Consider the following 24,957-nt stretch of genomic DNA (forward strand, 5'->3'; position numbering starts at 1 on the left):
AAAACATAGTGGAGGAGGTTGACCTATTGAAAATATCGAGATGTATTTCGACTGTCCTGATTATTACTTTTAATAACTCTATGTGAAATTAGAAATAAAAAGAAAATTGTATCTTTTTACTACACCACAATTGAAACCTCCTACAATCACTTTATATTGATAGAACTGCCTAGCTCATTCATAAATAATAAAGAAGATTCCATTACTAGAAATGAAATAGTTGTATAATCAGGAAGTACAAGGTCTCCTTAGCGTATATATGTGTTTAGGAATTCTTTTATAAAACACTGATATATGTAAATTATAAAATACATGTAGTTTATAAAAATACATAATATTTTATATATTCTATAATTTTATAATATGAAACTAATATTTTATAAAATAAATGTAAGTGTATAATCTAAACATAGAAGCAAATATCAAACAAAAATAAGACATAAACCAAAAACTACAATTTACCTTCATAAACTTATCGACTTTAGAATATTTTAATTCAATTATTATGCTGTCACACAATTATTGTTTTCACACGATGCTAGAAAGGCTCACGGGTAAAATTAATTATTGACAATACTTTTCTTAAGTATTTCATTTTATATACATATATATGTGGCTGGATTGTTTACTGACTAGTCAGGTTTCACCCTTCACCCACGCCTATATCTTCCAAAAAGCGGTAAGGAAAATAGCTTCCCACATCCTGAACTAAGGAAGCATGCGGTTAAGAAACACGGTCATGCACACAGCTACTACATACTGCGACTAACAGTGTTATCTATGCCAAAGGTTAATAAAATCTAGTGAATCAGCAAAAAATTCTCGTTATAAACTGAGGTAGAAAGTAGTTTGTTCCCAGTTTACCTACAAGGTGACCTTGGTCATGTCATGTGTCTTAAACCAGCGGTTGTTAACTTAGAATTCTCAGGTATTCTTTTATGAAACATTGTGATAGCTTCACCTCTTGGAGATGCAGACTTAATGTTTCCATATTAATCCAAATGAGACCATTTTCTAACAGCTCCCTAGAGGATTCTAATGTGCAATCAGTGCTGAGAATCACGGATCTAAACCCCCAAATCTCAGTTTACTGTAAAAAAATAATCATATAAGTACTCCAACTATTTCAAACTTTATTAGGAGACTCAACTGACTATATTTGAAACGATTAGTCCCCATTATTTTTATAGTATTAGTATATTTATAAGTAATTTTGCATACAAATAAATACATACTATGGTTATGGTTCAACTGTTGGAAACTGTATACAACTCTGTAGGTAAAAACAGATGAGCGCTCCCCAAGTTTTCTTAATTACTTGGGGCATTTGAAAGTGTATGCCTTCTTCACTTCTTTTCCCTGCCTTTCAAAATCATCCAAGGCCTTAAATCCTGGGTGTCTTATGAAATCCATCATCCGGTCAATCATGGATAATAGATGATGTATATAAAATCTAGCTGTTCTGATAAAGACTCTTATGGATATATATGTGTATATGTAGATTCGACATAATATAAAATTATATATAATCTTACATATTACAATTATATATAATTTTGCTGTTAATCTGGCATCAAAATTATTAGAAGAAATAAGAAAGCCGGTTTCACTCTTGAAAATCAAACCAGCGTCTGATTGATGGCCTCTCCAGTTCCAGTAGCATAAAAACCCTATCATTGCCGGAAGTATGTACTCTGCCCATAAGACCAGGTGATATTAATCTGCACCCCAAGTCATGCCACCCCATGACTGTTGGTAAGCCTGCACCAAACATTTGAGAAGAATACTTAATATTCAAGCCTTGTGTCACTACCTTTAGGAAGGCATCCCCAATGTGGGGATAAAAACACATTCTCACTTAAACCCTGGTGTCCCCAACAACATAGTTTTGTGATCTCTCAGAGTTGTAGCCTGAAGTGATGACAAGAGGCGGTACAAACTATATCCTTTACCTTATTATGTCCGTGTTTCGTTCAACGGAGCCAACCAGGCAGAGGTCAATCCCATGGTTGGAAAATGGCAGACCTGGAACCTAGGATCTGGGGACCACGCGGCTGAGAGACTCTGGCGCTGGCTGGATTGAACTAATTACCCCATGATTTTGTGAAGCCAGTTGTTAGTGCAATGGGATAAATACGACCTTCGTATTTGACTGTTGAGAAAATAAATAGCTCTCTGACTGTGGCTACGAGGCTATTAAGACCCTTTCATTTTCCAACATTAGCAAGCTTAGGAGCACGTATGGGAACAAAATCATTTGATGTAGCACTTTTTTTTTTTTCCACCTGCAATTTTTCAGACAGTGAAAGTCCAAGGCAATGACATCTCTCACAAGCTTCAGATTTCCAAAGTGAGGAAAAAGGATGAAGGCTTGTATGAATGCAGGGTGACAGACGCTAATTACGGAGAGCTGCAGGAACACAAAGCCCAGGCCTACTTGAAAGTCAATGCCAACAGCCATGCTAGGAGGATGCAGGCCTTCGAAGCTTCGCCCATGTGGCTGCAGGATATGAAGCCTCGCAAGAATGTCTCAGTGGCCATTCCCAGCAGCATCCACAGCTCTGGCAACCAGCGAATGCACTCCACCTCCAGCCCTCAAGCGGTAGCCAAAATCCCCAAACAAAGTCCACAATCAGGTATGGAAACCCATTTTGAGCCTTTCATTTTACCACTCACAAACCTTCCCACAGGAAGATCGGTCAAGTAGAGTAGACAGGTTTATGTATGATGGTTTTAAAATTGGAGACCTAGTGCAGTTGGAGTGATGACGAGATGAAGCACGCGGGGCCTTCCCAGAGGACGTGAGTCACCCCGTTAGTCTCTGGCCGTGTACACGTCCAGGGGACCTAAGAGCTGGACTTTTTTTTTTTTTCCTTCTGTATTTACACCTTAGAAGAACAGTAAATCATGTCATGTTGGTCGCATTATAAATGCATGTTCATTTTCTCTACAGATTTATGTATCGATAATGGCCCAAATTAAGAGACTTTCACTTAATCAAAATGTAAATGAAAGAGACAACACATTTTCAGCGGCCCCTAGCTTGAAGGCAGGATTGTTCTCCAAGGGCTTTTGATTTTGAAGGAGAAACTTCAGCTGCCTGTGATGAAAGTGATAATGATAATGGGAGGAAGTGAGGGGGGATGAAAGGCAGTAAGTAGTGCAGAGTTTCGGCAACTCCCGCAAATGTGCCTTCGATGCCAATTTAGGAGCTTAGTCACACATTTCCCAAGTCAGCTGTGCAAGTTAAAGCTGTTCTGAATAGCATTAATTTATGCAATCACTCAGCCAATGGAAACTCATTGAAGTTTTAACCTTGATGGGGGATAAAGGGTTCTTGGAATGAGCAGTCCCCTGCACAACCCCGTGACTGTTCTGTATTTTGTTCAAACACTTGACGTAATATTACAGGATGCAGGCAGCATAAAAATACTTAATTCACCGTTCTTTAAGTTTTTCCCTTCACCGTTTATCATTGAAGAAGTATTGATACTACTATTGGTAGTAGCAAATGACACTGCTAACATTCAAGGTCACTTTAGCCGTCAAATACAAAAACCTGGGCATTTCATTAGGATAATTTCAGGTACATGTGTACATATATATTAAATATTTGCTGGTGAACAGCACTTTTAGGATAATGTGTGCCAACCTAGGCTTCCTTCTTATTCATCACGTGCTAATGGATATGATGTGTGGAGAGCTTGACTCAGGGTCCCTGGGGGTTTGCATCGCCTTTAAATGTGGGTGAGTTTGCCTTGGTCCTGGCAGTTTCTGCCAGTCTGATGAATAAATAGCTTAGCCCCTTAGCCTCTCTAAGGCTCAGTTTGTGTGGCTTTGTCTCATTTTCCTCCTTATCATCTCTTTTGTTTCCCAAGTTAAAAAACAAGACCACAGCTAGAATATATATGTACATATATATGTATATGTATACATATGTATATACACATATGCATATGTAACACACGGAAACACACACACACACACACACACACACCCCTAGTGGTTAGAATTTTTGTATCCATTATTTAATAGAGATTCAATGTCTTTGGAGACATTGTCCCCCTCCCCTTCATGCAAAGATAAAAACAGAAGCTAGACACTATATGCAAAATTAGAGTAGCCTCAGCAGACAGTTTACAACCTTATTAGAGAGAACTCCAAATCATGGAAGTGAAATTATTAGCCTCCATAGACTACTCCAAACTAGAGATCATAAGTCTGTTCCACTGAATAAAATCAAATGGGTTACCTATTCCAATGGAGGATTTTAAGCATGGAATGAAATGTTCTATTTCTAAATTATTTACTTTTGGATTAAGTAACGTACTCTCAAAATAGCTAACTTATCTTAATATATTTTTCTCAGTATTGTGATTGGAGCTAAGTGGTAGAACTCTAGATATCTTCTAACAGTTTTCAAGTAGGAATCACCGCTTATTTTCCACCACACCACCAGCTTGACTTGTTTTCTCTAAAGCAAAGTGGGAGAAGGGATGCTGACTTCATGGATATGCATCCATGGATATGCATCCAAATATGCATGGATATATGCATATGGAAGAAAGGATATAGACTTCATGCATAAGCATCCAGATACGCATCCAAAGCCATCTGCTTATAGCAAAGATTAATATGAAATATATCCAAATCTTTCATGTCTATGTTTTCCTACCAGTAGAAATACTAGAAAATATTTTTGATACATTTAGTAACATTTTTTAACTACTTCAGAAGCTGGGGTTGCCCAGCCACCCATTCTATATGTGTGTAAGTTTTTGAGCTTGCACAATTATTGTATACAATACAGTATCTGGGATGGATATTTATATAGTAGATTCACTGTAACACCTACATCCTGATTTATAATTTTGCTTTATAATTTTCCAGGTTATGTCCAAATAAAGCTGATTTCAATACCCATGCTTCATTTATTCACTCTCCATCCTTCCAAGAGCTTCTACGCCAGGCACAATGACACAAAAATGGGAGACATACTTCCTCTCTTTGTGAGCAAACACAATATTTGTAAATTCCATTCATCATGCATCTTTTTTTTCCCCCTTGTTCTATTAAAGGCAAGACATAATGAAGACACAAAAATTAAAATCTTGCTTTTACAGGCCAAGATAGTAACCTTTTGTCTGTTTTCGCTACCAGGAGGCATGCTTCATCCATGGTACATAAGACACTGTAATATTAACCTGGGTTACAAAAGGCTGGTTTATCTGGCCTTTTCTCTTCACGATAGTCTTTGACTTGGTTGAGTAAATTATTTAGGCTGAATTACTCAACTCTTAATTCATAGTATTTTTCTGTCAAAGGATTTTTGTCTCTCTGTAGGACAAGCACTAACTGAAAGTAACTCTGTATATATACCTAGATATAATGTTCAAATTGTCATACAATTATAACCAGTTATCCTAAAAACAGAAATTTACATGGAAAAAAAAGATGGAAAAAGAGCCTATTACCATCTACGTATCACAAGATAAAGATATATTTAACTATCATTTAATATAGCCAGTCCCATTTTTCCAAAAGTTAGTGAGCATGTGACTGGACCATCCGGCTTTAAACTGTTTATCTTTATGACATCGCCTTTTCAATTCACTTGATTAATGCACAATTAAAACCAAAATAATGAGGGAAAATGGTAAAGCAAACAGATAGACAAAACCTGGCTTTTGCAACCCCTTGTTTTCTCATTGCCAGTTCTTTTGAACTTCAGTTTTGTGCACCCATAACTGACATTGAAAAAATGTCCTGTAGATGTTCTGAGGAGGAAGAAATTCCTGATTCTACTTCCATCTTCACAGGGAACACCCAGACGTACTGGAGCGCTCGCGCCTCCCCAAACACCTCCCTCTACACACCCTTGTCTACTTCTTCCCGTCTCATCCCCCTTCCAGGAGCCAAAGGTGCCCCCCACAGGCCACCATCCAGTCCTCCCTTTGTCCCTCTCTTCTTTCCTGGCTGCTGGACCCCTCCCCATGCCTGGAAAACTGGCAAATTGGACTGAAGGCACTAGCCGCCAACCACCATCCGGCAGGGGGCGCCGGCGCCCACCCCGCCTTCCTAGCACCTCCTTCCCTGCCAGCCCTGCAGTCAGTCCCCAGCCCGGTCCCCTCACCTCCCCTGTCTTGTCCTGCGCAGTTGCTAGGAACATCAGTCTTCCCGTGTCCTCTTGATTGGCTGGTAGAGTTTCACGTTTGTTGGCTTCTCCCCAAAACGCCTCTCTTGAATGTAGACCTCTTCCATTCTCAACTCCCTGAACTTCTCATCCACTGTTAGGATTTCCACTGCTAACTTTCCCTCAGAAAATTCCTCCACCCCTGTTTCCAGTTCTGATTTCTTTCTGGAGAGCCAGACTGTCCCCCAGTGCATCTCCACATGTGCCTTCTACAAGCACTGTGGCAGGGTAGAGAGGGCTGCACCTTTGTTGACTGCACCCATTGACACCTGGGGCCTTTCCTCCCTGCTCCCCGCCGCCCCAGCCCGGCTGGCATGAGACACTTAGACAGGAAGGTGTAAGGTAATGTTATGCAAGCACTGCAACGCCCAGTCGAGAGACCTAGCCTTTCTGTTGTTGGCTTTCTAGCTTCTGCTGTTGGCCTCTTAGAAGCCAGGCGTCATAAAAGGACAGCTACCTTGAGACCGCCTTACTGAGTTGACAGAAGCCCAAGCGGGCCAACCTTTACCTTCAGCCCTCACTGCTATTTCAACCAGCACCTTGCAGCTGAGCCCAGCTGACATTAACTCCTGAGAAATAATAAAGAGTTGTAGGATGGTTTGTTTCACAGTGATCTCTAGGTTAGGCCCCCAAACGCAAACAACTCAAAACTGAGTTTATTATCTTAGCTTCCTCACCAAAAAGAAATGTTCTTCCTCCAGGGTTCCCCAATCCTTTTAACAACATGATCACCATCCACAGGTCTTGTGGAAATCTTGAAAATGTTCTTATTTCCTCTTCTTCCGGTTGCCACAATGAATCAGTTATTCAGTCCTCCAAATGGTCTCTTTAAGATAACCTTGAACAACTGCGTTTTTTTTTCCTGTTCCACCAATAGAGACTTTGTTCTCAAGATGGAGCCTGTTCACTTTCCGCATCTCTTGCAACAGCTCCTAATACTTTGCCTGTTTAAATTCTAATGCATCGAACAGATCACAACAGAGCAAGTATGATATAATTACTATTTCCAAAGCACCATCGCAAACTTGCGTGGTGTAATTTCCAGCCTTGTTGCTCCCGCTTTCCCAATCCTCACGCCCATAATCTTCTTAATTGGTATTTCTGCAACATTTTCAGATACTGTTTTACCTCTGTGACTTTGCAACTGTGTTTTCCCTGCGTGGGCCCTTCCCTCTTTGCTGAGTTCCTACTCAAATGCAAATGCTTTTATAAAGCTTCCTCCTTCGTCTTAGAATTGGTTGTTTCCTCTTTCAGGGCTCAAAGCAACTTGTTTACACTTAACTTTGAAGCCATTGTTGTGCCTTGTAGTGTAGTGTAGGAATTTTTCCTGGGGCTTTCCTCCTTTCCTGGCTGGATTCTGCCCTACTGGGAAGCCTCAGGCTCAGGGGATAGTCGGTCACCCAACTATAACTCGTAGGCTCCAAATATTACAATTTGCATTTGCAGTCCACCAGGTGCCTGGAACAAGTGGAGTTCATGTTTGCTGGAGGAAAGGGAAACAGAGAGGGACAGTAAATCTTTGTTTTTGTTGTTTTTTTCCTTATAATTATATTTGCATAAGTACATAATACTGCCACTATTCCAAAACTGAACGAGACTCTAAAACTGTTTCTCGAAGTGTAGTGCAGACGACCTAAGCCAGGCTCACCAAGGGAGCTGGTTAAAAATTCATATTCAAAGACTCCACCCAGGACCTACTGAATGAAAGTCTGAATCGAGAACCAGAAAGAAGTATTTTTATGTGCAGCAAATTACGAAAATCATTAGCTGTACAAAGTTCTTATAGGCGAGGAAAGAATTTTGTATCGTTTCCTAGGAGATAGGCATGCATGTGTTCGATGCTACAAAATCCTTTTTTTGAAACTGGCCTTTGGCCATCGTTTATTTTCCAGTGTAGAGATAGACTTGTGCAAAGCTGTACTCTTCACTCCCGTGATCTGCAGCTGGCACTTACAGGAAATCTGGCCATTGGTTAAGGGGTAGTTCTGTTTCCGCGTGTGGAGTCTCTAGTCACTCAGCAAGGACGCTGATTCTCTGAACTCCGAAATATGATTGTGTTTTCACCAGGAGGTGAACCTGAACACTGAGAGGCAGCTGCCTTGCTACAGCTGCTAGATGCCAAGAGCTCCTGGAGCTCCCCTGCTGCCGATAAACATGGCTGCTTTCCAAAAGTGGCCAGATCTAGTAAGAATGATCCTGAAACAGGATTCAAAGCTGCCGGTGGGGGTGTGGGTGGGGGTAGGGGTGGGGGGATGGGAGGGGGCAGCTGAGGGGCTGAGGGGCTTGCAGGAGATTGTTTTCCTCACTTAAAATATGAGGAAATGGTGCGTGGCATCCAGGTAGAAAGCCCATGATATGATTTAGACCTCAATGTTGATTTTGGTTTAAATGATCCAACTTGGCTGCTTACACAGGTTAAATTAATTTGATCATCGTAATTCTATCAGTTAAATGGCTGCTATGTAAATCAAGTGTCTATGAATAAGATGAAAAATAGATTTGAGGCAGTGCTTTAGATAATACCGGCCAAGGAATCTGCTCGAGCCATGTTTGAACCGGAATTATGTAGATTAAAAGTCTATACTGGCTAAATTCTCTCGCAAACCATACTTCACTCATTGAAATTCAGTACCTATCTGGGTCTATAAAACCAAGGGCCAGCTATATGTTGGGAGGGCTTTTCAATGCACGACTGGACACATTAAGGTTTACCTGTGATTTCCAGGAGCTCTGTAATTACGGAGCCATAAAGCAGAATTGTCAGGGTTCTAAGCTCTTGTCTGTAATGATTGCATGATCCTTGAGATTTCAGAAAGCTGCCAGAGAAGCAGCTATCTGGATAGATGACCAAAGGTTTGAGAAGTTGCTGGAAAGACTGAGTTCTGTTGGCCAAGGTAACACACATCTTAAAAGAGAAAATGCAGGGTTCCTTCTCCCAAGGATCGCTGCTGCCACCTATAGCTACCACAGGTGCATTCATATCAGCTGCAAGGGGTAGAAATAAACAGGAAGATGTTCCTTAGACCTTCTGCCTCTTGCCTTGGCATTCACCAGCAGGGGCAGTAGGCACAGCACTTAAGGAGGACGTCCGTCCCCATCTCATGTCCATCACTCATAGCTGGTCATGTCTCCATATCCTCATTTATTAAATGGAAACTATGGTATAATCCTCACCGAGTTTTGAGGATTCAATGAAATTAGATACAGAGAGAGCTCGGCATTGATCAAGCCCTCAATAAATGATAACTAGTTGTTGTGTTAATAAGACTGTTGTTGCATGTGTGTTGTTATTATGATGATGATTATTAGGAACCGTGAAGTCCTGAGAGTACATGGTCTACACCACCTGGCTCCACTGTGGCGGAGTGTGTGTATTGAGTGTGTGTAGGTGATGAATTAAAGAAGGAAGACTGAGTCTTCATTCCTGGCTCACGTTTTGTTGTGCATAATTTCAGAACTTCCTTTTTACTCTGTCACAATGCCATTAGTTGATGATAAATTTCCCCCTAGATAACCATACTAAATATATTGGCCACCAGCTGTCTTGCCCAAGGTTGTAACTAGATTCTTATTGTAAAGCATAATAAAACTCCAAAGGATTGTTAGGAATTTGAACTGTGTGGCCGGAATAAGCAACATGTATTTGGAAACCACAATTATACACCTCGGCTGCTCTCTTAATTAATTTCAAGCTTTCCAAAAATGACCCTCAGAATTTTTAAAATTGTAAAATAATTAAACATACATCTGAAAACATAAACAAGTGAGACTAGTTAAAAGCTTTAAAAATAGAAAAAATAAAATGGATTTAGATAAACCAATAACCCCCAGCTTGTTTGTTGAGTGAGCTGTGTACAAAATATCTCTGAACCTCAGGAGTCATTATTTATGACACTGAAATATTAACACATATGCCCTAAGGGTCATTTCCAGCAGTAAGTGACATGATGTATTTTAACTATCTATCAGGGTAAACCTGGCAGTGATTGGTTCCTTTTTCTGTACCTACCAGATATTGAAGCATATTATTAAGTAACTATGATTAAAAAGGTAGCAAAGGAACACAAATATGAATAGGGAAGAAAGAAAATAAAAGCCTGGGAAGCCCTAAAATTACATAAAATAATATCATACTGATGAACTAAAAAATAAAAGAATTAAGAAAGGATTGATTTAATTAATAAGTGACAAAAGGAAACATTGTCATAATTTAGGATATATATCCAGATGAACTCAAATTAATTAAAGAGCAGAGCAGAAAAGAAAAATCAGATTTAGAAAGATTAGCATAAAATCAGATGCCTGAGGCTCTCAAGATTTAAAGTTACAAAATATACAAGTGAAAATAACATTTTACTGTAAGAAATTAAAATTTTTTGAGTAAGTCAAATGTAAGTAAAACACGATGCTGCAGACAAGGAAATATGTACATCTAATACTTAGGGAAAGAATAAAATAATATCAATTTTACATATACTATGATTATGTGCTCCATTCTAAATGACTTAGAGATAGCAAAATACACTTAAGCCTATTTGGGTATGGACAGCAATACCCAAATAGAAAATATTTGGGGCATAATAATAATTCTCAACAGTACCAACAAAAACGAAAGATATACAGTATCTAGTTTTCTTTTTAAAGACAATAACAAGCATTCTAAATATGAAGACCGTTGGAACACTTGGTTCAGAGAGTTCAGGTTTGAATAAATGAATAAATATGCTGTGTCTTTGGATGGATGATCTCAATTTTAAAAATGTCAAGTTTTTCAAAAGTAGTTATAGACTTGATGCAGTCTCAGTCAAAACCCTAGTCTTTTTTTCAAACTTGACACATATAATCTTGGCAAAGATTTTTAGAATCAACATGTATCATCAAGGTTACAGGGACTCAAGCATTTTGGTATATGATTACTTACATGATGAATTGATACTTTCCTTCTGGAGAAAAATTTATCTGGAAAGATCAGTCACAGGGCTTTAGATTGTGTGGCCCACTTGTGCTTGAAGTAATATTCTTGGGAGGAGATTCCAGAAAGATCAGTGGGAAGTAGGCCCAGACCCATGCTTATTACAGAGGTCATCCCTAAATTGGAAATACTCAAATGACCAACAGCAAGGAAGTTACTTAATGAATGTGTTAAAATGTTAAAACCATACAGTGACTGTTACACAGCTTCTAAAATCAAGTTTTAATGAAACTAGGTAAGATTCAACACATAATATAATGTGAAAGATACAGGACAAAACATTAAAGTAAAAAATATAGGATATAAAACTTTAAATCAATCTGAGATACTTGCATAGAAAAATGACAAGAAATATATGAAAATGTACGTCCGAAGTCAAGATGTAATGATTATTTTTAATGTTTATTTATTTTTGAGAGAGAGAGAGAGAGAGCAGGAGAGAGGCAGAGAGGAAGAGGGAGACACAGAATCTGAAGCAGGCTCTAGGCTCTGAGCTTTCAGCACAGAGCCCGACACAGGGCTCAAACCCACAAACTGCAAAATCATGACCTGAGCCAAAGTAGGACACTTAACTGACTGAGCCACCCAAGCACCCCAAGATGTTATGATTTTTAATTGCTTAATTATTTTGTGTGTATAATTAATATTTATATGGTGATAATTTATTACTTTTGTTATATTGGGGGGAAAAAACACATCATTTAAAATTTCCCAGATTTAAAGATAGTCCAGTGACAGGCAACTCATGACAGAGAAAACAAACTAACAAACAAATAAAATCTATTAAACAAATAAAAACAAAAAGGCAAGGTAAAATAATGGTGTATGATTGTGGAGGTCATGACAAATTAAAAACATATACACACATGCATGTATGTGTACGTGCACATATTTATACACACGTGCACACGTGTGTGCACACATACATTAGAAGTCCTAGCATGGAAGTAGGAATTCTCAGAAATTCTAGTAGCATCAAAGTTAAGAACACTGCATCTTATTTCCTGTGAGCTGGATGGATAATCTGACTGTCAAATTATTTTTTTTTTCTGAACATAACGAGTGTGATCTTGATAAATTTATTTTGATGAAACTAATCAAACTCATATAAAGTCCATAAATTACATATCACGCAATCATTTTCCTCTCAAGAGCATGACTCATTCGGCCCCCAATTCAGAGGGATTTCAGAGTGATGAATAATGGTGCAGTCATTGGGGATATGAAGGAAAATTAGTACCCCGGAGGATTTATAAATGATAATTATGTTTTATTTAATATGTCTTTTAAAAAGCCTGAGAGAGCATTTTTGCATGAATTTAGAACCCTATATGTATAAAACAAACCCAAGACAGGTTAAACTCTTGGTGTTTGAACTAAAGCCAATGGTAAAACTAGGCGTTAGGATTCCCTATTCCGTGAAGCTGATGACTGTGGAGCTGTTGAAAAAGTAAACTGCAAGAAATTACATGAAGCAATTTTATTAGCTTCACAGACAAAAATACTTTAATAAAGATTAAGTAATGCAGTCACTCTATATTTTAAAGTAGACAGGTCTTAGGCATTGCGCAAGGAGGGGGTCTATTATGGGACTGCTTTTTTTCTTGTTTTATTTATGTTTTGTGTTACAGACACAATCTCAGCAACATCTTCTTCAGCTCTGGAACACATTTGAGCTTTAATTTTTCTGATTAAATAAGTTTATTAATTTTTCTCACTTCTCTTAGCAATGTAAATTGTTAATTTGAAAAACCCTACATGTAGGGAGCAAACAATAGGATCACAAGTACTAAATAGAAAGAAAAACCCTTTAGAATGTAAAAACTCAGTTTCAAACAATCTGAAAATATAAGTATTTTATAGATATGAGCTATGTCTAGATATTTTTGGTGTTAATGCAGTGTCTAAATATTGTATTTAGCATGTAATTAGAGAGAGAGAGAGGGAGAGAGAGAGACAGAGAGAGAGAGAGAGGCAGGGTGTGAGCAGGGGAGGGGCAGAGAGAGAGGGAGACACAGAATCCGAAGCAGGATCCAGACTCTGAGCTGTCAGCACAAAGCCCGACGTGGGGCTCGAACTCACAGACTGAGAGATCATGACCTGAGCCAAAGTCTGACATTTAACCCACTGAGCCACCCAGGCGCCCCAAGTTACATGATTTTTTATGTAATTCAGTCAATCTATAAGAAAAGAACCCCAGGCCCCTTATGTATTAATGGAGAGAGAGGATTAGAAAGTACAATTGGACCATCCTTCATTACATACCATGACAACAATATTCATGTATTTAAAATTGTATTTAATAACAAATTATGTTTAGGACATTTGGTAAGCAGTCCTGGCAACTACATATTTTTCTTGTATGCACATGCCTTGATAAAGGGGATTTTAAATGCTTCAACTATCTCTGTTAATTACATAATTCTGATGGCTAAGGTCATTTCTGTTCTGAGGATAATTTGTAAAACATTATAATTTAGATAATTTTGAAATGGCTGGATTAAGGAAAAGGATAAAACCATGGGTTCAAATTTAGAAAATATATGGGTAAAGTCTCAAAACATGTTTCTTATGTTAAAATAGGTGGGTTTTCTGAAGCTATATAATTGATGTTTTTCTAAAAAAGATCTTAACGGGGCGCCTGGGTGGCGCAGTCGGTTAAGCGTCCGACTTCAGCCAGGTCACGATCTCGCGGTCCGTGAGTTCGAGCCCCGCGTCGGGCTCTGGGCTGATGGCTCGGAGCCTGGAGCCTGTTTCCAATTCTGTGTCTCCCTCTCTCTCTGCCCCTCCCCTGTTCATGCTCTGTCTCTCTCTGTCCCAAAAATAAATAAACGTTGAAAAAAAAAATTTAAAAAAGATCTTAACGTTTATTCATTTTTGAGAGACAGAGTGTGAGCAGGGGAGGGGTAGAGAGAGAGGGGGACACAGAATCTGAAGCAGGCTCCAGGCTCCGAACTGTCATCACAGAGCCCGGCATGGGACTCAAACTCATAAACCCTGAGATCATGACCTGAGCCGAAGCTGGATGCTTAACTGACTGAGCCACTCAGGTGCCCCAAGGTTTTTCTACATCCTGTTGGCAGTAGGTACTCAAATAATTTTTTCCTCAAAAGTAAACATTGCTGTACAACTAAAATGGATTTTTTTTAAGATTTTTTTTCCAAATTTTTATTTATTTACTTTTGAGAGAAAGAGAGAGAGGTAGAGAACAAGGAGGGGAGGGACAGAGAGAGAAGGAGACAGAATCCCAAGCAGGCTCTGTGCCAATGGCACAGAGCCAGATGTGGGGCTCAAACTCACAAACCATGAGATCATGACCTGAGCCTAAACCAAGAATTGGACGCTTAACCAACTGAGCCACCCAGGCACCCCAAAGGTGATGTTTAAATGTAGGCAAATTACTGTGTAAATTTTGTTGAAATCTTTACTTTTCAATTTATGTAAGAGGATAAGTGAAAAGTGAAACCACATTTCCGCAGCTATTTTTCTTTCCTTGTCTTTCCTTGACTTCTGTTTCTTCACTCTGAGTGCCACAGTTGCCACTTCTGTAAAAATATGAGATGTGTTTCTTTGACGAGAAATTCTTCTCTGGTGATGTTAGGGGAAGGGTGATCTATAACAACAGATTCTTTATTTCACCAATTAGTGAGTGATGGCTCAAATCTGAAAATACAGCTTTCTTACCTCTTCACTTAGTAGTCAATAATTCTAGCTGTGGTGCGCTCTTATTTTTTAATGTTTATTTATTTATTTAGAGAGAGAGAGAGAAAGAGAGCATGAGAGCTGGGGAGGGACAGAGAGAGAGGGAGAGAGAGTAGGGCAGGGCAGAGAGAGGTGGAGTGGGGGGGGAGGGAGTGGGAGAGAGATGGGGAAAGGGGCAGAGAGACAGGGAGGGAGAAGATCCCCAGCAGGCTCTGCTGTGTCAGCATGCAGCCCAGCGTGGGGCTGGATCTTAGGAACCATGAGATCCTGACCTGAGCCAAAATCAAGAGTTGGATGTTTAACTGACCGAGCCTCCCAGGAGCCCCTGTGGTGCTCTTTGTATCAGCTTCCTCACTCAGGGCAGACAGTCATAGCCTACCCTGACGCAAGGTCATTCCACATTGATCCCAGTTGTCTTCATAATTTCCTCTCTTACATTCCCCAAGTTGAATGTGCTTATTTAAGCTCTTTGGGAAAGGTGGCGTTGTTCAACAACACTGTCAAACTGCAACAAAACCACGTGTGTGTGCAGTCCCTAACAGGGGGTTTGTGATCATACCAACAAGATGTGGATTAATATCTACCTTTGCGTTATGAATAAAGAATATGCTAGTTAATAATGAAAACATACATGCAGGAAGGATAGTTAAACTCCGTGGGTAAAGAGTTGCCAGCCTCTCCGCAGCATTTATTTATATACTGGTGGATGTGACGCTAATAATAAATCATTCTTATTCATGCATCAAAGGAGTTATTAAATGCATGTAGTATTAAAAAACTCACTCTGAGAACATTTTGTTTTCCACTAATTTATATTGTTCTCCATTCCATTTTGTCAAAACAGCTCATATTTCCAAATATTTCTAATAGGCAGAATTGAGACAGTCTAGAGTTTTCAGGCATGAAGAATCACGGGAGGAAATTATGATGCAAATTACCTTTTGGAGTGAAACAGAACTGGTTTTGAATGTCTGCGGCACCACCCACTGGCTGGGTAAACTCAAGCACAGAGTCAGGTCCTTAAGTAGCAAAATGATTATCGTAACTTCATGGGATCACAAACAAAGGTCAAGAAATAACAAACGTTCAAGAAATATTAGCTGCTGCCATTGTAATCATCATCCGGTCTGCACCCAAAGCAGTCTTAGCCGGATGAATGAGTTACAATGAAAGTGTGTTGTGAGATGCTATGGCCTTAGCAGGTGGGAGGCACCATCGCTTTATATGTTCCTTCTCAAGTCAGCGTACAAGGTAGGTAGAAATCCTGAAATCCTGCCAAGGCTAGATTCTCGAAAATTCTGTGGTGAATGGCGTATCATCTCGTCAGTCAGATCTTGAGTACTTGGGCAACTTCACTTCCCACCCCCCCACCCCCCGCCCCAGCTCCAATAAGAGGCCTCATAACTAGAATAGAGGTGTAAATTTGCTGACGAAAGGAACGCAGGAAAGGAAATTTAAACAGCTAACCTCCCAACATGCTGGGGCACAGTAAAATAGGCAATTTATGTATTAGGTCAAAATGAAGCACACTTCTTTTAAAAAATGGATTTCTGGAAGAAATTGGCACTGGATCTGTAAGAATTCTAATAAAAAGATATTCTTTTCAAAAAATTATAGGATAAAATCATTCTATTATTTGACCTTTCCCCTTAAATAGTGATTTAGTATGTGCAAACCTGAATAAAAATTGCATTAAAAGCTAGCCCAAATTTTCTCACACAGCTATTTTCATTTCTTAAAACTGGAATCTGTAATAAAAGAGAAGTATGTCAAAGGGTATGTCTGTTCCCAGAGCTGTAATGGACACTCATTCTTTATAAACTTGGCCTCCTTACAGACAAAAAAAAAAAAAAAAAAAAAAAAAGCCTTTGACAGTTGCTTCCTTTTTTTATTGGAGCATTTTCATTTTTAGGTTTGTTCAGATGATAAACCTTGCTAATATTCACTTTCACAAAATAAAGACTGGAGTAAGACCGTGGAGCCACACAACTGGAGACAAATTGTTTTCTTTCTCTTTTCTTGTTCCTTTTAATTCCTGTAGATACTCAAACAAGAGAAAGGAGAGAATTATGCCCAAATTTGTAGACAGATGCCCTGAATTGCGATTGTTCCTCATATCTAAACCAATGAAAAGTTGTACTCACATAGGAAATTAATCCATCAGAAAATATTCACGGCCAAGGAAAAGTGGATATTTGAAGAGCTGGTAAAATTGCGATGGGATAAAGTGTCTAGACAGTTGTCTAAACGCTCCACCTGGTTCTTTGAATTCAATACCCATAGCCTCTTCTAATGCTTTTTCCTGGTAGACAAGTTAACTTTTTTGGCCCTAGGCTATCAATCTGAATTAAACAACTTGGAAAAAAGAAGTTCGTTAAATTTTTTTAAATGCTTATTTTTGAGAGAGAGAGACAGAGTGTGAGCGGTGGGGAGGGGAAGAGAGAGAGGGAGACATAGAATAATCTGAAACAGGCTCCAGGTTCTGAGCTGTGAGCACAGAGCCTGATGCGGGACTCGAACTCACGGACCGCGAGATCATGACCTGAGCGAAGTGGAACACTTAACTAACTGAGCCACAGAGACACTCCTGGAAAAAAGAAGTTCTTAGAAAGAGGAAGGCATGGAAGAATGATGGTGGAGTCACCTTTTACTCAAATGTTTAAGTTAATCTGGATGAACCTTTAAGCTGTAAAAGTCTATAAAACGAAAAGGTTAAAATATTATGTCATTGGACAGTTAGTACACGATACAGAGCGAAACAAACTTTACTTGTTATTAATATTTGGGAAAACTAAAAGCCTGATAGTGTTTTAATATCCAATATTTATCAATTTAGAGTTGGGAAAGAAACTTTAGATCAAACTTTTTTTTTTTTTTTTTTTTTTTTTTTTTTGCTCCTAAGTATGTTATGGCCAGTGCATTTTCTCTGAAAAGATTAGTGTATATACAAATAATAGCTTCACATCTTGATGTAACAGATGTGGAGACCATGGAGCAAGGCTGTTTGCCTTAGGGAGTTTCAGAAAAAAAGGATGTCCTTTTTAAAAATTTTTTTAATGTTTTATTTTATCTTTGAGAGACAGAGAGAGAGCACGCGCGCGCGCGAGCATGAGTGGGGGAGGGGCAGGGAGCAAGGGAGACACAGAATCCGAGGCAGGCTCCAGGCTCCGAGCTGTCAGCACAGAGCCCGATGCAGGGCTCGAACCCATGAACCGTGAGATCATGACCTGAGCTGAAGTTGACTGAGCCCCCCAGGTGCCCAATCCTTTTGTTTGTTGGTTGGTTGGTTTTAACATTTATATATTTAGAGAGAGAGACAGAAAGAGAGAGAACGTGTGCATGCGTGTGCACAGCGGAGGGACAGAGAAAGAATCCCATGCAGGCTCCGCGCTGTCACCATAGAGACTCACTTGGGGCTTGATCCCACAGACCACCTGACCCAAAATCCAGAGTCAGACCTGCTTCTCGGCAGGACGCTTAACCCACTGACTTGTGTCCTTCTAAGCTGATCTGACTTGCCTCCCTGTTCCTTCATTTCTGTACTTTACCACCTATCGTCCATGTAACTTAGGGTGAGTTATTCCAGGTCGCTGAGTTGCATGTTCTTGACCTGTTTGTCTACTATACAGAACTATACAGAACTTGACCTGTTTGTCTAGAGGGCGAACTAAGACAAGGTATGCAAATTCCCTGACACATCGTCGAGGCCCGATGCACGGTAGTCATTTTGGAAATTGATGTGAACGAGAAGAGTGATGCCGCGTTGTTAAATATGCCCAGTGCCTTCCAGCCTCCTGACCGTGGGTGCCGGAAGGAGATGGCAGTACAGATGGACTAGTTTAAAAAAGAAGGTGCTAACAGGGAGCTAAGTTCTTCCATCTGGCAGACACCTCAGAGGTGCAGGGCACACTTTGCCGTCTGGAAAGTTGTAGTGAGTTAAATGAGGCAGGAACATGCAGGACTGAGCTGAACCCAACAGTGGTTTCCACCATGCGGGAGAACTGGGCACCATCTGCACGGGACTGCGGACAATGCCAAGGTCTCACTGCCGTGCCCTGATTGGTAGTTTTTCAGGTCGTTTTGTTTTTTTAAAAGCAATGGAGGGAATTTTTTGTTCTTCTCTGAAATAATAATTACGGTTAAGACAAAATATTTGAAGCCTTTTCTTTTTTTTTTTTTCTTTTTTCCTATTTCTCCTCAGCCAGACTCGTTTGTCACAGTCAGCCTCTTGAGAAATGCCTGCTTGTCCACATCTCAGTGAAGGTGATGCGACAATGGGTATTGCATGAGGTCTAAAAAGAGCTGAGAATTGGAAGCTAGGTTCCTGCACTCCTTAGACATCTAAGATTTCTTAGACTTTTCCATTTGCAAAAATGGAGAAAATGTCTTGCCTGTCTTACAAAGGCATGGGGAATTACACCTGAGAGAGCACCATGGAAATCTTTAAGCATAAAACCAAACGGAAGTCGTCATTATTAAATAGAAGTGAAAGGACATTACGAAATGGCATTCTGAGTCATAGAGAAATCTTTAAGTTCTATTAGCCTGCTCTTCATCCGGGCATGTTCTCTTGTGCATTTTCTTCACACAATTGAGATAATGGTATCTCTCTTCTTTACAGCGTATTTTGTGTTGGGCGCAAAAGTTTTAAAATTCTCCAGGCATTGTTTTAGACATTGAGAGTCGTAAAAAAATTGCTAAAGTTTTGCCCCTTGCCTTTAATGAGCTTGCAATGTAATCCGTGAGATAAGATATGAATATAATGAATTCTTCTTTCAGGGGTCAATGTAAGCCATGTTAAGGCCATTGGAGAGGCAAAGCCAATACACTGTGAAGTTCAGAGGGCGGGAGATAACAGCTAGCTGGTGCGGACACACAAAGTGGATGCAGGGTTTTTGAGGGGAAGAGTGGCTTAAATTCATGGTCCTATGAGGAAATAGCAAGTTAACCTGCTTCTGGGCATAAGGCAGAAGAAACCAAAGAAAGCAAAATAGGCAGTCCAGCACAATGTCATACTAATATAAATAATAATAATAATACACAAATGGTCGCTAGGCTCAATTTTGAAAGCGTAGAACAAATACATATCTTGTTTGGGATCTTAGAAACGAGAGGGAGCAGAGGAAATTAGAACTCAGGGCTCCCGACGCCAGTCCAGGCTCTCATTACTTCACAAAAGTGAGATGTTTCTATCGGTGAAGATAAGAATAAAGTGTGATGAGCGGCCGAAGTTTGCTTTTTGCAAAATAATAATAATAATAATAAAATTAACACTCTAGAAAAGAGCATAACATGTTTGGTAATAATGTAGTACTCAGAATAGTGTACATCTGAATAGAAAGGACTATGACAATTATTTGTTAAAACTACACAGGACAAATGACAGCATTTAAGAGTCTTGTATTTTACTAAATCTTTGGGATTACAAAGATAAAGGAGCACATATCTCTTCATTCAAGACGTAAAACAGAAAGAAGAGAAAAACGATCAGTGATTTGATGATAAAATTGCTGTCGAATCTAACGTACAGGGGAAGGAGGGAAGTTTTACAATTGGCCTGACAGCAATACATTTCATTTAATAGAAATATGCTAGGAAATGCATGTACCTAGAGCAGATGAATGATTATGAGCTGAAAAACAAACAAATGCAAAACAGTACCATGTTACAATGGCACGTTGCCTGTGTGAGGGCAGTTCAGAAATTTAGTAGCCTTAAAATACTCTACGGTCTGCAGTTGAGTTTCTTTCTAATTATACTACTTGTGTCAATCTTGTTTTAACTTGCACATGCTGGACAGAGTATGGTTGGAAGTGTTGGGTCAAAATGCAGTAGCTGTTCCCTTCATATCTTTTGGGGAATGGTGGGCTTAGACATCTCCTCTGAAGGGTTGATTATTTGAGAAAGGGGCAACATGGTACACACACAGGTTGAGCAAGTGTGAACCAATTTGCAGTGACCATGCTGAAAAGGAAACTATTACTTCACACAGTACCTTCTCTGAAGAGTGAGTTGTTTTACTGCTCTTAGCATTTTTTAAACCTTTATTCAATACCCGACATACTTTGTGTCACATCAAAAGCAGTTAGCTATTACTAAAGGAGTCATGTAATCATTTCTTTTCTTTCTTTTTTTCTTTCCTTTTTTTTTTTTTTTGATTAAATGAGTCCATGTCAAAGAATTTCTCTTCAAAAGCTAACAAGAATATATATTTAATTTTGGAAAGCTCTGATGCTAACGGTTCTACATAGATTGACTATATTTCCCTTGCATGATCTTTGTGGTTAGAGCTGCACATGACCTATGCTATCACTTTTGCATTTTTGAACCTTCTTACCCAGCCTGAGTGAAGGCACTCTCCGGAGACTCACCATTAACCTCGGGGTCTTCAGGCACTAGGTTTCTGTGTGGAGATACTGTGTTAAATATATGGCTCACTTACCAAACAAGACGATCAATGGCAGTGACCTAACCAAAAAATGGTAATTTTGGCCTACTAAATGTGAGCATGTGTTTTTGCCTCAATGTTTATCATTGCCAATGTGGACCTGAACACGCGTTAGCAGAAATGTTCCAAAGAGTGAATTTCCCTACCCTTATCCTTTCGAACGGTTTCAACCTTTCTCCAATTAAAGAAAGAAAGAAAGAAAGAAAGAAAGAAAGAAAAAAGAAAAAAAAAAGAAAGACAGAAAAAAACAAAAACCAAAAAAAAATAACAAAAAAAAATAACGAAAGAAAATACTTTGAGCCTCATCACATTTTTGTCTTCTTACAAATAAAGGTATTTCATACATAATTAGCTAGAAGCTTACTGTATAAAATGCATGAAGAATAAAATACAAAAATGCAACGTAGTTCTCCCTCTTACATTTTCCCCAAGCTCTTTCAAAAATTTCCAACTCTTGATAACACTAACTTTTCCTCAGATCTCCAAGATAAACAATTAAGAAAGATCTTTCTCTAGAACAAAATGCCCCTAACGCACCCACCCCAGAACACAATTCTCCCCACCCACGAGATGCCTGTTGCTCTCAGTGTTGGGTATACTCCTGTGGTTTTGTGCTTATGTGGTAGTAAAACAGGTTACGTGTGTTTTCGGTACCAATAGAGGAATAACGGAATGACTATAGGGAATGATCCGTAAAGAATTCTTGAGGGAAGAGTATTTGGATTTGTTCCTCTCAGTGTTCCCAACCATGGGATGGCATTGTTTGAAAACAGACAAAACAAACAAGACCAACTTCCTGGGACTGAAATACTTTGTATGTGTTGTTATTTGCAGTGCATGCCAAGACATTCATGAGCACCAGAGCCAAGCTGGCGAGCTAATTAAATATATATATGTATGTGTTTAAAACAGCCTAATAAGGAGCATTGGAAATCTTCAAGATGAGCGAATATCTTATAACTTCTTCCGCAGGTGCAAGGATGATAGCTACAAGCCATGGACTTTCTGTCCTGCTTCTTGTTTGTGGCTTTGTGAAGGGTGCTTTGCTTTAATCTAAAGTGCTGACTTTTTTCCAATATCACTTTCTCTTCTTAAAGCAAAGAGCAAATCGCCTGTAAAATCTACGGAGCGGACAGCAAAGTTGACCCTAAACTCCAAGCACCATTCTGCACCCACTGTTCTCTAATTACCTACCCAAGGAGCGCCTGCTTCCGGAAGCATAAACGAAGAGGCTATCACACGCTTTGTTCATAACATTTTCTTGGGCAAATCACTGATCTTTTATTTCAAGAAAATTAGTGTGAAGTGATAGGACATTTTCTAATAGCAAGATCTATTTTTTGTTTTCTTTTTTTCTCTTCTTTCGGCTGCTTAAAGCATCATCTCGCTGACTGCTCAGGGGTTGGCCCGAACGTCATCGATATAGTAAATATTTCCTACGGATACCACTGATTTCCTACTAAAAGACACATTATCTGCAGGAAGGAAACAGAAATCAAAAAGCTACAGAACATAAGCTATCATCAAACGAAATCCCCATCTTGGGGCAACAACAAAATCATCAACACTGCGTGTCAACAAGGAGAACGTTATTTTAAATAAGACATGATAAAAGAAGGATTTTTTTTTAATTTTCTTTTTTTTTCCCTTGGATTTTTTTTTCTCCTTCTTCTTGATTATAGTTTTTGTTCAATGGTGGCAAGTGCTGATTACGGCCAATCCCTGTCAATCCTGGGAGGTTTATATAAATACATTTTGAGTGTTCTATATTTCAATGTATTTTAATTCATTTTGCAATTCCTGTATATGCAAACTTGACAAATTCTGTAAATTGCTTCTAGTATGTGTGATATAACTTCAAAGTAGGTAGACTATGACCCTCATGCAAGCTGATTTTTATCATTATATATATAAATATATACATATAGAGATCTATATGTTGGGTCACCAACCAACTTTTTTTAGATAACACATTTGTTTTTCACTTATAATTCATATATTGGTGTGAATTTTGTAATGCATTGTTTCACTTCCACAGGTCTGACAGCTGCAGGTGGTCTCTGTTGCCCTCTGCTTCCTTCTGGAAAATGCATATTCAAAATTGTATTGGTCTCTGATAAATGAATTACTTTTGTTGTGTGTATGCTGTGTTGAAATTTGCTATGTTCCTTTATATATGGTGTTTATTGAGGTTTGAGGGTCTCTTGACTCTGAAGAATGTACACTTTCTGGTTTTGACAGCTATCCCCACATGATTATCATCATTATTGTTTTCAAAAAGCAATGTTGCTTCTAGAAAATTTGCCTTGGAGGTGAATGTGGAGAAGGTGAAGTGGTCACCATGATTCCCTAAATTCATGGAACAACACTTCTTGCTGTAGCTAAAAATGCTGCTTCCTTTGACCTTTATGAATTTTTGTAGATTTGTCATTCTGTTATTTGCTGCTAATTATATTTTAATGCCTCCTAATTAAAAATTAAAATTTGGTTGTTGGCTAAATATAATATGCAAAAGATGACTGCGAGTCTCCAACTAAAGAAGATAATGTGTTCAAGTTTTCCCTGGTTAAGTGAATTACAATTTTAAATATTTCTTTCTTATTTTTTGGCTTTATGATAATTCAGATTATTTCATTTGGAAACTGTTTTCTACTCTGGCAAAGAATGATAGGCAAAACTACTAATGTGCTCCATATACACTATGGAATACGTACAGGTTGAGATAGAAATGACCTAAGTTTTCCTTCCAGAGAGATTCTTCCATTCCCTTTCATAACAAAACCAGAAGATCATCTCTGTAGGACCAGTAACTGGCAGGCTGAGGTCCTAAACTGAAGCTTGAAGGCAATGAATACCTCTGCTTTTCAAAGGTAAATGCATTGATTTTCCTGCACTTCAATTACAAGCAATGCACATATTTTCATATTATCTTAACATTATCTTTGAGAAATAATGTTTCAGGCTAAAACTTTTATTGACATTTTTCTTGTCCATTTGGTTTATTATTTCAGTCTAATGAGAAAAATAAATAAAGGATTTGATTGCGCTATTTTATTAACCTAGAAATTTATTTTCTTTCAAAATTTAATACTTCAAATGCATAAATTAATGGTAAGGTAAATATTAATTGAGTCTATCTGGCCTCTAAAGATCACATACATTCAAGCGTAATTTAGCATACTGATTCTAATTCAGTCAGGCTGGGAAAATCCACCATGTAATTTTTTTACCCAAAGTTCAGATCATGAGATTGGTCAACTCTAAAGCAAGACAGATGTGTATCTGTTATCAATGATGTTTACCATGCTCGCTCGTAATAAAGGATATATGCTGGCTTGGGAAGAATTCTCACTAGATTCATTGTGTCAGTGTCCAAAATAATCAAGTCTTCTCTGTCAGTGCATTACCAAGAGTCTGGCTCACCGGTGTCTGTGAGAAAGAACATGATACACTATATCTCCAAACTCGAAAAGTTAATGTGTAACCTTAAATATTGGAACAGAAGCCTTTAAAAATTAAAGAGTATCTCTAGTGGTTTTCACCTTGTATTGCTCTGGGACTATTCCTCATAGGTAACCATGATTCTAGAAATAAAGATTGAAAAATAAGTTATATGACTTTCTCAACCTTGACTTCTAAGGT

The 24,957-nt window shown here is 38.8% G+C and overlaps 1 protein-coding gene across 3 annotated transcripts in view; it reads left to right on the top strand.

Annotated features, from left to right (window-relative positions):
- Positions 1-24,657, top strand: part of VSTM2A (V-set and transmembrane domain containing 2A) — a 28,921-nt gene extending 4,264 nt beyond the window's left edge. Inside the window, exons 4-5 of one of the 3 annotated variants that reach the window (XM_030307683.2) lie at positions 2,300-2,636; positions 22,288-22,481. In XM_030307683.2, coding sequence (XP_030163543.1) covers positions 2,300-2,636; positions 22,288-22,367 — 417 coding nt within the window. In that variant the 3' untranslated portion in view covers positions 22,368-22,481. The other 2 variants (XM_030307684.2, XM_030307682.2) reach the window with 2 other exon arrangements.
- Positions 24,658-24,957: the final 300 nt, after the last annotated feature.

Source organism: Lynx canadensis, chromosome A2 (assembly GCF_007474595.2).
Source record: "Lynx canadensis isolate LIC74 chromosome A2, mLynCan4.pri.v2, whole genome shotgun sequence".
Lineage (NCBI taxonomy): Eukaryota > Metazoa > Chordata > Mammalia > Carnivora > Felidae > Lynx > Lynx canadensis.